Below are 16298 nucleotides of genomic sequence, written 5' to 3'. Positions count from 1 at the left end.
ATGATGATGATGGCATCTTCTGTCCATACAGTGATAGACCTGTACTCTGATGAACCTTCAAAATGTTCAAATGTGTGTGAATTCCTAAGGAACCAAACTGCTGAGGTCATCGGTCCCTAGACACTACGTAATCTAACTTAAACTAACTTACCCTAAGAACAACACAAACACACCTATGCCCATGGCAAGAGAGGCCATGCAATGTGTGACATGGCGCTTCAGACTGCGCATCCACTCCACATGGCCATGAACCTTCAAATTTTATGCTGCCACAACATAAGGTATCAGTGTGTCCTAATCATTAGGATGGCTGTTGACATAATGGGTCAACATCTTCCCTACTCTCTGGTGAACTCTTTCATTCTCCCATTTCCTTGTGAGTGTAATGTGCTTGTTCTTAATTTTTAAGTTCATAAAAACAACAAAATTACTGCATGGATGTCAACATGAAGATGGTACCTTGGCCCGTAATCAGCATATGTGAAGCTCCAAACTTCAATAACCAATTATCTCCTTGGATTAAGCCACTCACCGATTTGGAACAGCTATCACTTCTAGGTAACATTAAAAGTGATCTATTATCATTAGTGTAAATAGATTTCCTACTGGCATTTCAGCTAAGACATCCAACCATTTGAGCATCTCTGGCTTCGGGTAGTCTCTGCAGCAGAATACACTGACGACTCAATTCAGCTTATTGAGCACATAGTACACAGGTCTTTACATATTGTTCTACATCCTGCTCACATGTTTGTCATCAATATTGTTTGGCTGTGCACCATTCCATTGTTCTTCAACCCCAGTGGCCTCCTAACACATGATTGTGTGTTTCAAAACTCCATCCTGCAGTGTAGCTGGTCCCACAACATGAGGTTACATAAGACTTCATTGAGAACAATGAATTGTGGTTGTGTTCCAAATGGCTTACAGTTCTTGTCAGCTGCTTGCACCTTCTGCCACCCTGCAGCAGTGGATCCTACTTGTTGTAATGGATTAACCTTCAGACTCAGGCCATCCATGTTCCTATGAGATTTGCCTGGTTAATAAGTTACCAAAGAATAAAATTCACTCAGTTTTAGTGCCCAATGTGTTAACCCACATGATGGATCTTTTAAACTTATAGCCACTTCAAGGCTGCATAATCTGTTATCAATTTAAATTGCCTTCCATATAAATAACACTGAAAGTATGTTATGCCACACATAAGGATCATCATCTCCTCCATTGTAGAATTATCCCTTCCTGTGCTGTTCAAGTGACATGTGATATAGGCTACTGAATGCTCTGTTCCATCTATTTCTTGACACAACACAGAGCCAAGCACAACTGCTTGCATCACATGACAACACAAATTCCTGTTCAAAATTCAGGAAAACCAATACCTGTTCATTTTTAACAATTCTTTCAATCGATGGGACACATCTTCACACTCTGATGGCCAGTGAAACTTCTTCACTCCTTTCTTCAATAGGTGAATGAGTGACCGTGTTCTTTGCAAATTTTCATACAAATTTTCGATGCTAATTTGCTAGACCTAAAAAAGATTGCAACTCTTCCTCTGTATATGATGTTGAAAAATGCTATGTGGCTTTTAGTAACCGGGGATCCATCCTGACTTCCTCTCAACTAATCACTGTCATTAAATAATGTACTACTTCTAGCACAAAGTGACACTTATCTGTACTGAGTGTTAGGTGCATTGATTGCAACTGCTTAACACCTCACTTAGTCTTAACAAATGCTCTTTCATGTACTTTGCAAAGATAAAAGTGTCATTTTAATACATCATACATTGCTTGATTTAAACCCTTTTAAAAAACTGTCTCGAATGTACTGAAATGTATCTAATGTATTTTTCAACGCAAATGGCATATGTGAATACTGATAGTGTCCTGAAGTGATTGCAAATGCTGTATACAGCCAATCTTCTGGTGCTATTTCTAACTCATGACAGCCACTTGCACGATCTGTGTTAGAAAAATATCTGCATTACTCCAAATTATGCAACAGCTGCTCCTTTGAACAACACCTCAGTTCAGTGGTTGCAAATAAGTTATCTATGAATGTTAACACTTCCTCTTCTAGCGTACAGTAAAAGGAGATTCTTGGGTAGTGATACTAACATGTAGAGTGGGTACTGACAGACTGGACAAGGACCTATCGTCTCTTAATGTATCGAACTCCTTGTGCAACTCCGTATCGTCTACCTGCATTTGTACCATCTGATATAACATGGTCTGATCTACCTCTACAATGGTAACTTTCTCTATCCTGGTTTGTCCATTGTAAAACCTGTGTTAGCAATAAAAGGAAAAGTAAAATAATAAAGAAACCAACACCAACATCTCAGCCACATTTCCTACCACAGACAGGACCTAATTATTATGCCTGAGTGCTAACCATGGGCATTCCTTGGTGTAAAGTCCAGGCCTTATACACTTGAAACAAATCACAGAGAATTACTGGTTGCACAGAGTATTGTGCCCCAACAGGTTTCACTGCACACAGCTGAGTGCATGCCATTCCTCTGTTTCCTTGTTAGCCATCTAAACTCATTTAATTCACTGACTGAGTCCCCTTTCAAAACTTCAGCTTTCCATCCAGCCCCTCCAGCCTGGGTGATTATACATTTCTTGTCCAACCCTACCACATGGAGAAAAAAAAAATCCATATACATTGAAGTGCCGCTGCAGATTGTTGCTCTGCAATGTTGCTTGTTGGTACCGCCTCTTCTGGCACCACAATGTAATCGTATCAGTCCAGTCAAGACACTTCCGGAATCAAAATGTAGTGACAACACACCAAAATGTAATACACGGCAGACCAGCAGTCAACACTGACACCAGTCATAGTCAAGAATGCCTCTTTTGCTTCAGAATGGTGCGCAGGGCAACTGGGTTTTTTTCTACCAATACCACACCTATCTTAGTCAGGAAAGCCCACTTGGTATAAATATTCTACCATTCAGCATGACTTCAATACAAGAGGTCTTCAATACAAGGTCTTTGTCCAGGCAGTGAGTGTAGTCATTGAGGTAGTGGCATGCTACCAAAGCCCAACACATTGGCAGCGTGCGTGTGCCTATGGCAACATTTGGTACACAGGGGCAGATGTATGCTGCCATAGAGAAACAGCGGTAGCCTTTGAAGTGGCCTTGCTGATGTAAGGATGGTATCAATCTGACAATGTACAAGCTTACGTTGGACTGCAGGCAGCACTGAACAACTGACCAGTTGGAAGACACTTTGCACTTAGCCCAGGATCCTCTGAGTCACTTGGAGTATTAGAAAATCACATGCTGGAAGTGGTCTCTACTTGGTAGCACCAGCACGAGATGAGGAACCATAAGGACTAACAGGCAGCTCATAGACTATTGGGTCCATCTAGTTAATGATTATGCTTGGTTGGTTTGAAGCTGCTTGGTCCCACATTGGACTATTAGTTGGCATGGAGACAGTAATGGCATCAACAGGAGTTGGAAGTCCAGGAACAAGTCGTGTTGCTAATAGCTAAGTAGAGAGCATAGTAGATGTGCCCAGCTACATGTATGTTGTGACAGAAGCCTGCCCCCTGTCATCCTCTATTCTCATATCATATTATGTACTGCTTTTTCTTATTTTTAAGCATATTCTTCAGTGTGTTTGCATACTAAAACATGAAGCACCAATTATCATGCAACAATAAGTGGTTAAACTGTATCCAGCAGTAAAAATGATCTTTTTCTGCTAATAATGCTTTATTAAATATTGTTCATGAATCGGCACAGGTGACCAGTAGCACTAATAAGGTGCAGACCTGATGAGATGTGCATTTCAATTAACAGGGACGATACTGCACCTGCCAAGATTATGTCAGTTTATTCATTTTCATCATTTTTACAGTACACCTCAACTTTCAGTGTGAATAAATCCGTCACTTATTGAGGCATATAGGCTTTTTTCTAAATGAATGGTGAAACCTAAATTTTTTGGAGAAAGAAGAATTGCAACAATGAATAATACTTTTGTGGTTCATAATTAATTGTTGTCAGTTAAAATCTTTGTTGTCCATATCATAATCCACATCTTACAGAATACATAAATCATTATTTGACTTCATCAAAAAATTAAATGAATCTAGTAATTATGGTTAGCTGATTGGGGAATAATAATCAATAAAAAGATTTGGGAACAAAGAGTAACATAGCACTGCCACTAATATTGCAAAGTGATGTTACACACTTGTAGTTAAATTTTATTTTTACTTTTTTCTAATTGATGACATTGTATGGAACACAGGGTTCCAAAAAATTGTCGACGTGTTTTCATAAAAACTGAGAAAAGACTTTACCAGCTGTGATTTAGTCAGGGAGAGGTGGATAGAGAAAAAGAACTAAGTAACTGAAACATCAGTATTCTCTGCCTTTTGAGTTATCTGTATGTGTCCAGTGAACATTCGGCTCCCACCTCCATACACCTTGATAACACTTTGCTGCCATATTAGTTTTACTGTAAGAAATAAAATATTTTAGAGTTAAATGAAATTAATGGCTGGATGTCTTTCCTACGCCTCCATTTTCAGATTAGTAAGTGTCAGTCCGATGAGTGACCCGGTAGTGTCACGTATTGCAGAGAAGTACAAGAAGACGGCTGCACAAGTATTGCTCCGGCACATCATGCAGCGAGGAATTGTGGTCATCCCAAAAAGTGTCAACCCTGACCGCATCAAACAGAACTTTGATGTAAGTTATACCATGTTTGTCAGCGGAAGCAGACAGGCTGTGTGTGTGTGTGTGTGTGTGTGTGTGTGTGTGTGTGTGTGTGTGTGAGAGAGAGAGAGAGAGAGAGAGAGAGAGAGAGAGAGAGAGAGAGAGAGAGACAGGGGGGGGGGGGGGCTGTGTGTGTTTAGGTTGCCCAGACAAAAGTGCTCACATTAACTTCTTCAGCATCCTAAGGTTTCTATTTAATCTGTATATAATTTCGAACAGCTATAGTACAGTAGTTGAAGAGATGATCCCTGAGAGTACTGTTACCAGCTTTCAACTGGAAAGTGCTAGTGTCTGCAGGCGAAAACTATAATCGTCTATAGAGCTGTGACAACAGTGAGGCATTGGCATAGACACATACAGAACTGGCGGCAATAGACATGTGAAGCAGTCATGTCAAGCCCACTGCAACTGTCAGGGATTTTCGTACACTGACTGTACTGTAAGCTGCACTAACTCTGTGTTGATGCAGAATTCTTTCAAATGGTGGTGGTGGTGGTTATTGTTGTTGTTAACGATGATGATGATGGTGATGATGATGATGATTATGATTTGATGGTGGTCTTTTGTCTGAAGATTAATGCAGCTCTGCATGCTAGTCTAACTATGCCTCTTCATCTCTGCATAATTACTGCAACCTATATTTATTTGAACCTGCTTATTGTATTCGAGCCTTTGTCTTCTATACTATTTTTACCCACCACACTTCCTTCCATTGACAATTTGATAATTCCTTGATACATCAGGATGTGTCCTATCAGCTGATCCCTTGTTTTAGTCAAGTTGTTCCATAATGTCTTTTTTCCCCGATTTGATTCTGTACTTATTTGTTATTTGAACAGCCCATCTAATCTTCAACATTCTTGTAGCAATATATTCGATACCTCATCCACAAACACACCCTCTCGAAACCTGGCTAGCAAGCTACACCGCGATGCAGAGCGCCTCTCTTGCAGAGTCTGCCACTTGAGTTTGCTAAACATCTCCGTAACGCTATCACGGTTACCAAATAACCCTGTGACGAAACGCACCGCTCTTCTTTGGGTCTTCTCTATCTCCTCTGTCAACCCGACCTGGACCCCACACTGATGAGCAATACTCAAGTAAAGGTCGAACGAGTGTTTTGTAAGCCACCTCCCATCACCATCATCATCAGTTAGTGTGGTGGTGAGTTGGGTAGTGGTCCCATTCTTCCAATGTTATGGAGAGACACTGTTGATTACTCCTGGTGTCATGGTATGGAGAGCCATCAGCTATTTAAAAATTACCATCCATCTTAAGATCAGTTTTATCACCATTCAATGATCTTACTTGAGATCTTCCTCCATCATGAGAAATGGCTTACTCAGGTCATGCTAGTAGGGCTGCAGTTTGACATGGAATTAAAACCATAATACATCAAAATTTTTCTCTTGTAGGGTGTTGCCAAAGGAGAACGTCACTGTAACTACAAGGATAAATTTCCAATACTGAGAATAGAATGGTTCCAATGGCTCTAAGCACTATGGGACTTAACATCTGTGGTTGTCAGTCCCCTAGACTTAGAACTACTTAAACCTAACTAACCTAAGGACATCACACACATCCATGCCCGAGGCAGGATTCGAACCTGCGACCGTAGCAGCAGTGTGATTCTGGACTGAAGTGCCTAGAACCACTCAGCCACAGCGGCCAGTGAGAATAGAATCCCAGAGTTGTGAGCGAGGATAGAATCCTAGACCTCTGAGTTTGTAGTCTGTCACATAGGCATCAAGGTGCTGTAAATTTGTCATAATTTCATTTCAAAGATGTGAATACATCCGGTATCAAATGTCAATTTCTACTACATGACAGTATGTCTTATTGTAATACAATTGTGCTAAATCCAAAAAAGATCGCAGTATCAGTTGTGTTACTATTATATGTAATATTTACTTTTTTATTGAGTGAGGTGGCGCAGTGGTTATCACACTGGACTCACATTTGGGAGGACAACAGTTCAAACCCATGTCCAGCCATCCTGATTTTTTCCATTATGTTCCTAAATCACTTCAGGCAAATGCCAGGATGGTTCCTTTGAAAGGGCGTTTTAAACACTAGTCTCCTCCTCCTCCTCCTCATTTACTTTGTAGGTAAGTGAGATGTCCAGATTCTGCAAAGGTTAACACAACTGTCTAGTAAGCAGGAGATTGTGCGTTCAAATCCCAGTCTGGTAAACATTTTCACTCATCACCACTGATTCCATGTAAAGTCCCAATGCAGCTGACAACAATATTTCCTTCCTTCCTTTTCCCTTCCTTTCTTCCCCTCACCTTCGGTTTACATAATATGTATGACAGCTGTGAATTCCACATGGTGTCTGTTTTTATGGATGTGTCTGAGGGAACAGACACCACACATTCATACAATTGATTCACCTCAATAGGAGTGAAGCCACCACATTCTCTGCTGATACACACTTATATTCTTGCAGGAAACTGAAAATTGTGAGCATGGCGGACATGGGCAGGGACTGTGGATAGGTGGCAGTAGTTGGGAATGTTGGTTGGCTGGATGCATGCCGAAATAGTTGTGCAATTGTAATAAACACTTTGTCTGGGAGCTGCAGTGCTTAACACAACTGCCTAGTAAGCAAGAGATCCCAGATTCAAAGTGAGTCTGGCACTCATTTTCACTCATCACTGCTGATTCCTCACAAAATTCTGATGCAGCTGACATCAATAGCTTCTTTCCTTTCCTTTCCTTTCTCCCTCCTCCACCTTCAGTTTACATAATATGTACCACAGCAGTTTATTCTGTGTGGTGTCTGTTCTTTCACACATGTCCAAGGGAACAGATACTACCCATTCATATAAAGTGATATCTGTTCATCCTGTTTCAACAACAGTATGAAAATTGCAGTATTTAAAGTATATAGCTCAAAAAGAGTAAAAATCTTTTGAAATTCCAACCACATATTCCTGTAAACAACTTAAAACACTATGTACTTCACAGACATAACACTGTCATTATGCCCATCATCATCTTCTATTCTCACATTGGATTCTGCTAACTCAAGCATAATTTAATCTTTCCAAGCCTATTTACATTGTGTATGTTTGTGGTTCAACAGGGAGTTACTTCTACAAAGGGGGTAAATATTCTGTAGATGGGGGTAGGACTCAAATTGATGTTGAGATATGGCTAAAGAGAATTTCATTCATGTGAAGTAACATCAGAGCTCACAGCGAACAGCAAATGATACTATTCATTAGTGTAGCCAGCAGGTACCTGGCAGAGTCTGTCTGATTTGACACAGAGGTCCTGATGAGCTCTGTCACCCAACTCTTCACTGCAGGTAGGCCATTGAACCTGGCTGTTTGTAGCATCCCCACACTATGTTGTTTTTCTGTCTGCTGCTGGCAGTGGCACACATGGCTGATTGACAAAATGGTGCATCAGTGTCTCATTACAGGAGTCTTATCACACGTTTTCATAGTGCCAGGGCAGTTAGAAGGTCAGGTGTCATCAGCCATGTACCTTCAGAGAGAATGTGTATCACTGTGTCCCATAATTTCTCTGCTTCATGATGCTATGGCCATACCATGATATTATGTTGGTTGGTAACTGTTTTCAGTACCTGCCAAGCACAGAGTTTTCTATGTCTGTTCTTTTCCTGGTATTCACATAAATAATGGTGCACCATACATGAGAAAATTCATCAGCCAGATAACACATTAAATGACATTATTTGTTTGTTAATGTATTTCATTTATATTAATTTTTAATGTAAATTTTTGTCCAGTGCCACAGTTTTCTTGAATGCGGTTGTATTTCATTGGTGTTCATATAAATTTACTGCTTTGTTTATAATCACATGACATAACATAAACACCAGAGCATCTGCCCATGAAAGGCAAAGGTCCTGAGTTTGGGTCTCTGTCTGGCACACAGTTTTAACCTGCCAGAAAGTTTCATATCAGTGCACACTCAGGTGCAGAGTGAAAATTTCATTCTGAGAATCTTAATATGCCAATAGTTTTCATACTGTATCCAATAACAAGGGCTAATACTTCAAAAATACTTTTGTATTAAAGAAAAATGTTGGGAACTAGAATTTCCTTAGATTTTGTGATGACATGTGTGCTCTATAAAAGAATGCAAATTCCAGATCTGATCAGTAATGTGATATATCATTTCATAGTGCCTGTTTAATGCTGCACCACTTTTACACAATGAGTGGTTTTTTCACTCCATATGTGTAACATACGGACAGCATAAATAGGAAGAACATGTAAACTAATAAATAAATTTTTGGCTTTACTTTTTCCACATATCTTTCTCCTGTTGCAGGCACTCATTGCCTAATACTCCCTTTGAAATTCTTGACCACCTCTGGTTTTTGCAGCTTATCCAGATTCTATCTTAGTAATTTTCCATCCTTTTCCACATTATTGTGTAGCTCTAAACAAATGTCAGATCCCCCATGTTTTGCAGTTGTGTCTTTACTGCAATTCTTACTAGTGTACCTGTATTTTGGCATAGCTTCCCCTTTTCCGCCTCCAAACTCCTGCACACATCTATATACAGTTTCCAAGATCTTTTTTTTTTAATTAAGAAATTATTTGAATGAAAACACGTCACTTAGTTATAACACAATAAAATTACTGCTCAGGAATTTTTCAGGTTTTTGATTTTGAACTGACAGAAGAAGATATGGATGAACTAGATGCACTTGACAAAGGACCAAAGTCCCGAATATTTAATGAAGTTATTGCACCAGAGTAAGTATTCTCCCCTCAGTCATTGCTTCATTGGTTACTTAGTATATTATTTTGTATGAGTCTGTGATAGCCTGGTAAGTAGGTTTCCTATCTTTATATACTAGTATGTGGCTAATTCAAAACATGAGCAACATTCAGTCATAGAAATAAAATACATAAAATCTCGAATAGAAAAAAACTTTTATTGGTGGTTCTGACTTCTTACAAACCTATTTTACTGTTACTATTATAATTGCTGTTGTCTTATAAACATTTTTTTGTAATGTAGCACTAAATTTTTGCAAGTAAAAATAATACTTGTGAAGTGAGAACAGTGAGGTGGATGGTTGAGAGGTTCCCAACCCAGAAATGATGGCCCTTTTCCATTGTTTGGGCATCTGTGTGGATGAACTTTGTCATGGAGTACTACTATCCCAGACATCAGTTTCCACACCATCAATGTTGGATGACACATATCAGTTTGGTGTACATTTCTTGGTATGTGTTAGGTGTAATTGTTGACACAAATTCCATGAAATCAAGCAAATGAATGCCATTCTCATTCCAAAAAGTGGTAGCCATAATTTTTCAATTCAAATAAGGAGGATGCTCAATTACTTTTTCTTTCCAAAGTTAAATGTTACCATTTCATTGACTGTTCTTTCGATGCTTGTTGGTGTAGGATATCTCCAAATCTTATTGCCAGTGCAATGTGACAAAATGAATCCTATCCATCTTGTCAATAATGGTCTAATAGTGATCATCCAAGGGACATTCTTCAAATCAGACAATGGAAAATCGAGGATGAAATGTAACAACATTATTAAAAGGAAAGTTTCTACTCACCATATAGCTGAGATGCTAAGTCGCAGATAGGCACAAAAAAAAAAAAAAAAGACTCTCACCGTTAACGCTTTCAGCCGTTGGCCTTTGTCAACAATAGACAACAGACACACACACACACACACACACACACACACACACACACGAGAGAGAGAGAGAGAGAGAGAGAGAGAGAGAGAATTTTGCTTCAGTTTGTCAGGATAGCGTAGTTGCTTCCACTCAGGCATTTCATGTTTACTCAGCAAGTGAGGGTCAGGATTCCATGTCACCTGAAGCAAGACTGACAGATTATAGTGAAAACTCTATATTATCACCAAGGTGGAGCAAATAGAGGTGCGTGCCCTAGTCTGGTGGATGCAGCCTGGTGTTGATCCAATGTGTCTTTGTATTTCGTCACTCGAAGCAGTCACACCAGAAAGCAACATACCCTGCCGTGGGGCTGCCCTCTGACACGTACTGCAGTAGTGATAAGCTGTTGCTGTTGCTGCATCCTTGCAGGCTGGAACGACTGCTATTACTAAAGCTAGTGTTGACTATGTGAAGTCTTCACTAGCTTTGGTGGGCAGCCTGGCAGTGTTAACCTTAGACCCAGATGATCATGGCCAGCAGTTACCTGATGGAGGACTTGATATACAGCATTCGCTGCACTCTGTCACCAAACGTTTCACTGCTGGTAGACCATTGAGCCTACCTATTTGAAGTGTGTCCACACCAAGTTCATTTGCTATCCACTGGCAGTGGTAGCAGTTAACAGGTTGGGTGTGTCATCAGCCATATGCCTTCAGGCATCACTGTCTCCTGTATTTCATCTGCATCACACTATTCCATCTGTACCATGACATTGTGTTGGTTGTTAATCATTTTCAGTACCCATCTTGCACACAGTTTGCTGCATTTGAGCTTTTCCTCATAATTGTGCAAATAATGGTGCATCCAACAAGGGAAAATTCGTTGGTCAGATCATGAATCAGAACTTGTCAGTCATAACACTGTTTTTTGTTTACTTCTCCACTTATTGCACTATTCCATCAGTCTAGATACTGGGCGTGTCACTCTGCTCTTCATCCTGCAGAGCTTCATGGGCACTTTTAAAGTCTTAACAACATTGTCTAACTCTTCTTTCACTCATTACTGTAAGCCCATAAATTAAGCACAACCCAGGATTAATTTAAGCATCTGGAGATCCTTTTGCAACAGAAAGTTGAAATACAGCACAAACTTCACATCTGATGGGAACAACAATTGAAGCCATTCTTTCTTCCTTTCACCCACAGCCAAATGACTGTTGCTGTGGTATTCAGTTCAAAGACTTGTTGGATGCAGTTCTTCATGCTGCTCTGCCCTTCACAAGCCTCTTCATCTCTGCTGCAGCCCACACACTCTTCCGTTCGTTACCAAACTGATTATTCCATGGTGCTTCATGATGTTTCCTGCCAACCAACCCCTTTTAGTCAAGTTCCATCATAACCTTCTTTTTCCCCAATTCAGTTCCATACCTCCTCATTAGTTTTTCAGTCTACCCACCTAATTTTCAACATTCTTCTGTAGCACATTCAAAATTTTCTGTTCTCTTCTTGTTTCAATTGTTTATTGTCCATGCTACATTTCTGTACAACACCACACTTTAGACAAATACCTACAAAGAAGGTTTCCTTTCATCAAAATTTATTTTCGATGTTAACAAATTTCTCTTATTCATAAATTCTTTTCTTGCTACAGCCAGCCTGTTAGTGTCTCAATTTCTAATTTGATTCTCTTCAGCATCACCTGATTTATTTCAGCTTCATTCCATTAGCCTTGTTTTACTGTTACTGATGTTCAGCGTGTAATGTATTTTCCAGAAACTATCCATTCTTTTCAACTGTGTTTTCAGATCTTTTGGTGTCACTGACAGAATTATAATGCTGCCTGTAAATTTTGGAAGTTTTTTATTTCTTCTCCTTGAAATAAAATGGTGGATCATGCCTGGAACTCAGTCATAGGTGCCTTAATCAAATGGAACCACATGGTTCAGAGACCTTTTCAAATCTCAAAGATCTATGTTGTATATATGCAGACTGTAGTGACAAATTGGCCTCCTGTTCACCAGGCAGATGTGCTAACCACTATGCCACTCTGGCACAGTGGCTATGCACAACTGTAGAGAGTACCTTTGCATGCCTCCTTCCTCGACCCAAATTCCCATTAATGCCTCAGCCCACTTTGTATTGAGCCCGCTTGGTATGGAGACACTAAACTGTGCCTGATTTTTCAGGCAGCATCCCCCATTACGTTCAATGCTGAGGTGCTATTCCAGGCATCTGCCTAGCAAGCAGGAGGCTCAGATTCAAATCCTGGCCTCAGTATAAACTTTCAATAGTCACTTCAGTCTGCATATATACATCGTAGATGTTTGAGACTTGAAAAGGTCTCTATAGCCATGTGGTTTCATTTGCTTCCAAGACAAGCAAGAATCAGTATTGCCTCACATGTTCCTACAAACACTGTCCAGTCTCATTAATGTGATCACCTGCCAGAAGCCTGAATAACCATCTTTTGCAGTGCAGACCACTGTGAGGTCTGTGTGAAGAGAGTCAATGAGGTTCTGGAAGGTACCAACAGGAACATGGAGCCACGCCGAATCCAGTATCGTGGCCAGCTGCACTAAGTTTCTCAGTTGAGAATCCATGGCATGAACAGTCTGAGGTGGTCCCACAGATTATAAGTTGGGTTTAGATCCATGGAATCTGGTGGACAGAGGAGAATGGTAAACTCATCCTGGTGCGCTTCGAACGATGCAAAACACTGCAAGCTGATTGACATGTTGCATTGTCCTACTGGTAGATGCCATCATGCCGAGGAAAAACAAACTGCATGTAGATGTGAACATGGTCCCCAAGGATATAAGCATAGTTGTGTTGATCCATTGTACCTGCAACCTGGACCTTTCCAAAAACTATTGCAGGATGTTTGCTTGCAAATGTTTCATGCCATACATGCCAATGGCCATCTGTCCAGTGTAGCATAAAATATGATTCATCTGAAAAGGCCACTTGCCACCAATCAGTGGACATCCAGTTGCAGTATTGGTGTGCGAATTCAGCCTTTGTCACCGATGAACAGCAGTCAGCCTGGGTCCGTGAACCAGGCACCTGCTGCAGGGCAGCCATACATAGCAACATTCGCTGAACAGTTGTTGAGGATACATGGTTGGCAGCCCCGTGGTTCATCTGGGTGGTCAGTTACTAAACAGTTGCGCATCTATTTGCCTGTACACATCTATGTAGCCATCTTTCGCCCCTGTCATCAATGGCTCATGGTGTACCAAAATTGCTTCAGCGTGGGCTTTGGATAGTGCCATTTTGCCATGCCCAGTGTACTTTAACCAATGTGACATGCAGACAGTTTACAGACTTAGCCATCTTGGAAATGCTTCTAGCTTTGGCCCAAAAGTCAATGATCATGCTCTTTTGGACATCAGATAAATCACTGCGTTTCTGCATTGCACCAAAGACTGCACTGTTTTCTGCATCCCCTCCACTACTCAGAGCCATGTAAAACTTTATGTTCCAATGTGAGAGGAATGAATTCATACATAATTCAGTCTTATGTACCTCCACTGCTAATGCTGCCATCTGTCGTGTGAGAATGGTTATTGTAGGTGGTGATACATTAATGTGACTGGATCATATATCTGTGGAACACAAACTGAAGTTTCTAAAGCTTAGTTTCTACTAATTTTTCCATTATTCTACTTGAAATGCAACTGGGCTTAACAGTTGATAGTGGGTACTCGACTTCATTTCTGGGCAGTCTTCGATAGTGCAGTGGCTGTAAATGAATTTGTGTCTGTTCCACCAAAATTTGTTGCAACATACTGAGATCTTGACAGTATAGATAATGATTTGGTACAGCCAAGAGAAATTTCAAGAAATGCATATTGACGTCAGGGTTCTCTTTCGGAATTACACATGTATTGCATAATATGGTTACAAAACTGTATAAAAACTGGCTCACAAAAACTGTAGGAAAACTGAGACCCTGATGGCTGATTCGCCACTGCTTATATATTGTTTTAAGAATCACTGATTACGTCATCCTCTATTACAAACAGAAAATTTATGGATTACAATCAAAAACTTGCTGGTGTATACAGACTGAATTATGTACGAATTCATTCCTCTCACATAGCAACATAAAGTTTTATGTGGCTTTTAGTATTGAAAGTCATAAAATAAGTTTGTAGGCAATGCTTTATAATAACGCTGCTTATATCATGAAGATTATTTGATGGAAAATGTTACTAACATGAACATGTGCTCATTACATAAATACTAACAAAAAGCTGGCTTCACTTCTTGTGAAAGGTATTCTTGAGTTACAGAATGAGAATTGTTTATGTTTTATGTTCAAGTATCGATTAGTAGCTGTCCAACCAGAGAGGAGATGTAATCAAATTAATGACAGTACATAAATTGAGCTTTAAAATGATCAGATTAATGAAATAATAATGTTTCAAAATTTGCATCAGCCTGTAAATGTGGCATCCTGATACCTGAGGTCAACACTTGATGCCATTCTTATCCTAATGATCATATATTGGTATGTTTTATACTGATTCAAAATAATGACTTCTGTGGCTTCATAAATAATCAGTAAATGGTACTGCTGTGGTGTGATAGCAAATGGCCTTGAATTTTCTGGTATCCTCATAGTTTCATTTCATAGGTGTAAGTAATGTTGCTTTTGTTTTCACCCTATTTTTTCCTATTCCAGACGAGCCAAACACCCAGAGTATCCATACCATCAGAGATACTGATATTTCAGTACTCACAGCACTGGGTAAAATGTCAGAAGCTCTCTCAGGGAAGTCTCGTGATATGCTGGACAGTGGTTTTGGGCCTCCACTTTTGTGATTGGTGTGTTTCCTGCAAAAATTTGTATAAATACTTATTTTAATAACACATTTTATATTCTTGTAGAAAAAATTACAAACATATATTCTTGGTATTTTTAATTTCTTTTTGATTTTGTGTGAGATGACCCAGTATTTCCTGCTATATCCTTTCTTAATTCAAATACCTACATTATGTTTTCATGTTTGACAGTGTGACATAATTTGTTATTCAGATAACATTGTTTTAGATCTTTGAACAACAAACAATGGCTGTTTCTTGCTACTACAGTCAGCCAGGAATGTATCCTCTCTTATTAAAATGTGTGTGTTTGCAGGGCGGGGAGGGGAGGGGGGGCGAGTTATGGTGTGCACACTTGCAAGTACTCACCCTTCGGGAGGCAATATGTTAATACTGCCAATAGATGCAAAGAAAAGTAAATGTTACAGCCCAATCCTAACTTTCAGAATAACAATTCCTTTTTCCGTGAGTAGAGAGAGTTGTATTGGAAAAGGTTAAAAAGGAATGGCTGGTCATTCACACCCCTGTATGAGAGAGTAGAAGTAGAAGTTTATTGTCTTGTAACATACCATTTCAAGCCATTGACTTAAAGTACAGGAGACTCGTCAAAACACAAAAACTGGTTTACAATTTTCCTTATAATACCAGTAATATAATATACAGTACTGAATAATTACTTAATTAAGGAATTAATAATTTTTATTCAAAAGGAACAGACTTTTAAGATTAACAGTCCTAAGTACTTGCTCTCTCCTGCTCGAATTTTCAGGTTGTCATTTATGAATTCTTCTACTGAATAGTAACATTTCTGCACTAGTTTCTCATATAAGGATCTTTTCAGTGTTTCTAAATTTATGCTGAGCAGTTCTCTTCCTTTCACTTTATTATAAATTTTCATACCCATATAATGTGGAATTTGAGCATTAAATTTCAAATGGTGGGTGGGCATCATAAAATTATTTTGATTTCTGGTGTTGTATCCTGTTGAAAATGACTGCTACAAATAAATCAGGGTTACTGTGTACAAAGATAATCAACTCATTTATGTATAGTGAGGGAACACTTAATATACTTAGATTTTTTTAGGAGTAGGCG

The 16298-nt window shown here is 39.5% G+C and overlaps 1 protein-coding gene across 1 annotated transcript in view; it reads left to right on the top strand.

Annotated features, from left to right (window-relative positions):
• The window catches only part of LOC124802998 (1,5-anhydro-D-fructose reductase-like), a 111924-nt gene extending 96627 nt beyond the window's left edge, over window positions 1-15297 (top strand). Inside the window, exons 5-7 of the mRNA XM_047264101.1 lie at window positions 4561-4720; window positions 9389-9486; window positions 15064-15297. Of these exons, the coding sequence (XP_047120057.1) occupies window positions 4561-4720; window positions 9389-9486; window positions 15064-15106 (301 nt within the window). The 3' untranslated portion in view covers window positions 15107-15297. The remainder of the gene's footprint in view (window positions 1-4560; window positions 4721-9388; window positions 9487-15063) is intronic.
• The last annotated feature ends 1001 nt before the right edge of the window (window positions 15298-16298 follow it).

The sequence above is a fragment of the Schistocerca piceifrons genome, chromosome 6, assembly GCF_021461385.2.
Source record: "Schistocerca piceifrons isolate TAMUIC-IGC-003096 chromosome 6, iqSchPice1.1, whole genome shotgun sequence".
NCBI lineage: Eukaryota > Metazoa > Arthropoda > Insecta > Orthoptera > Acrididae > Schistocerca > Schistocerca piceifrons.
The sequence above is the reverse complement of the archived record's forward strand: the minus strand, read 5'-3'. Positions and strand labels throughout refer to the sequence as shown.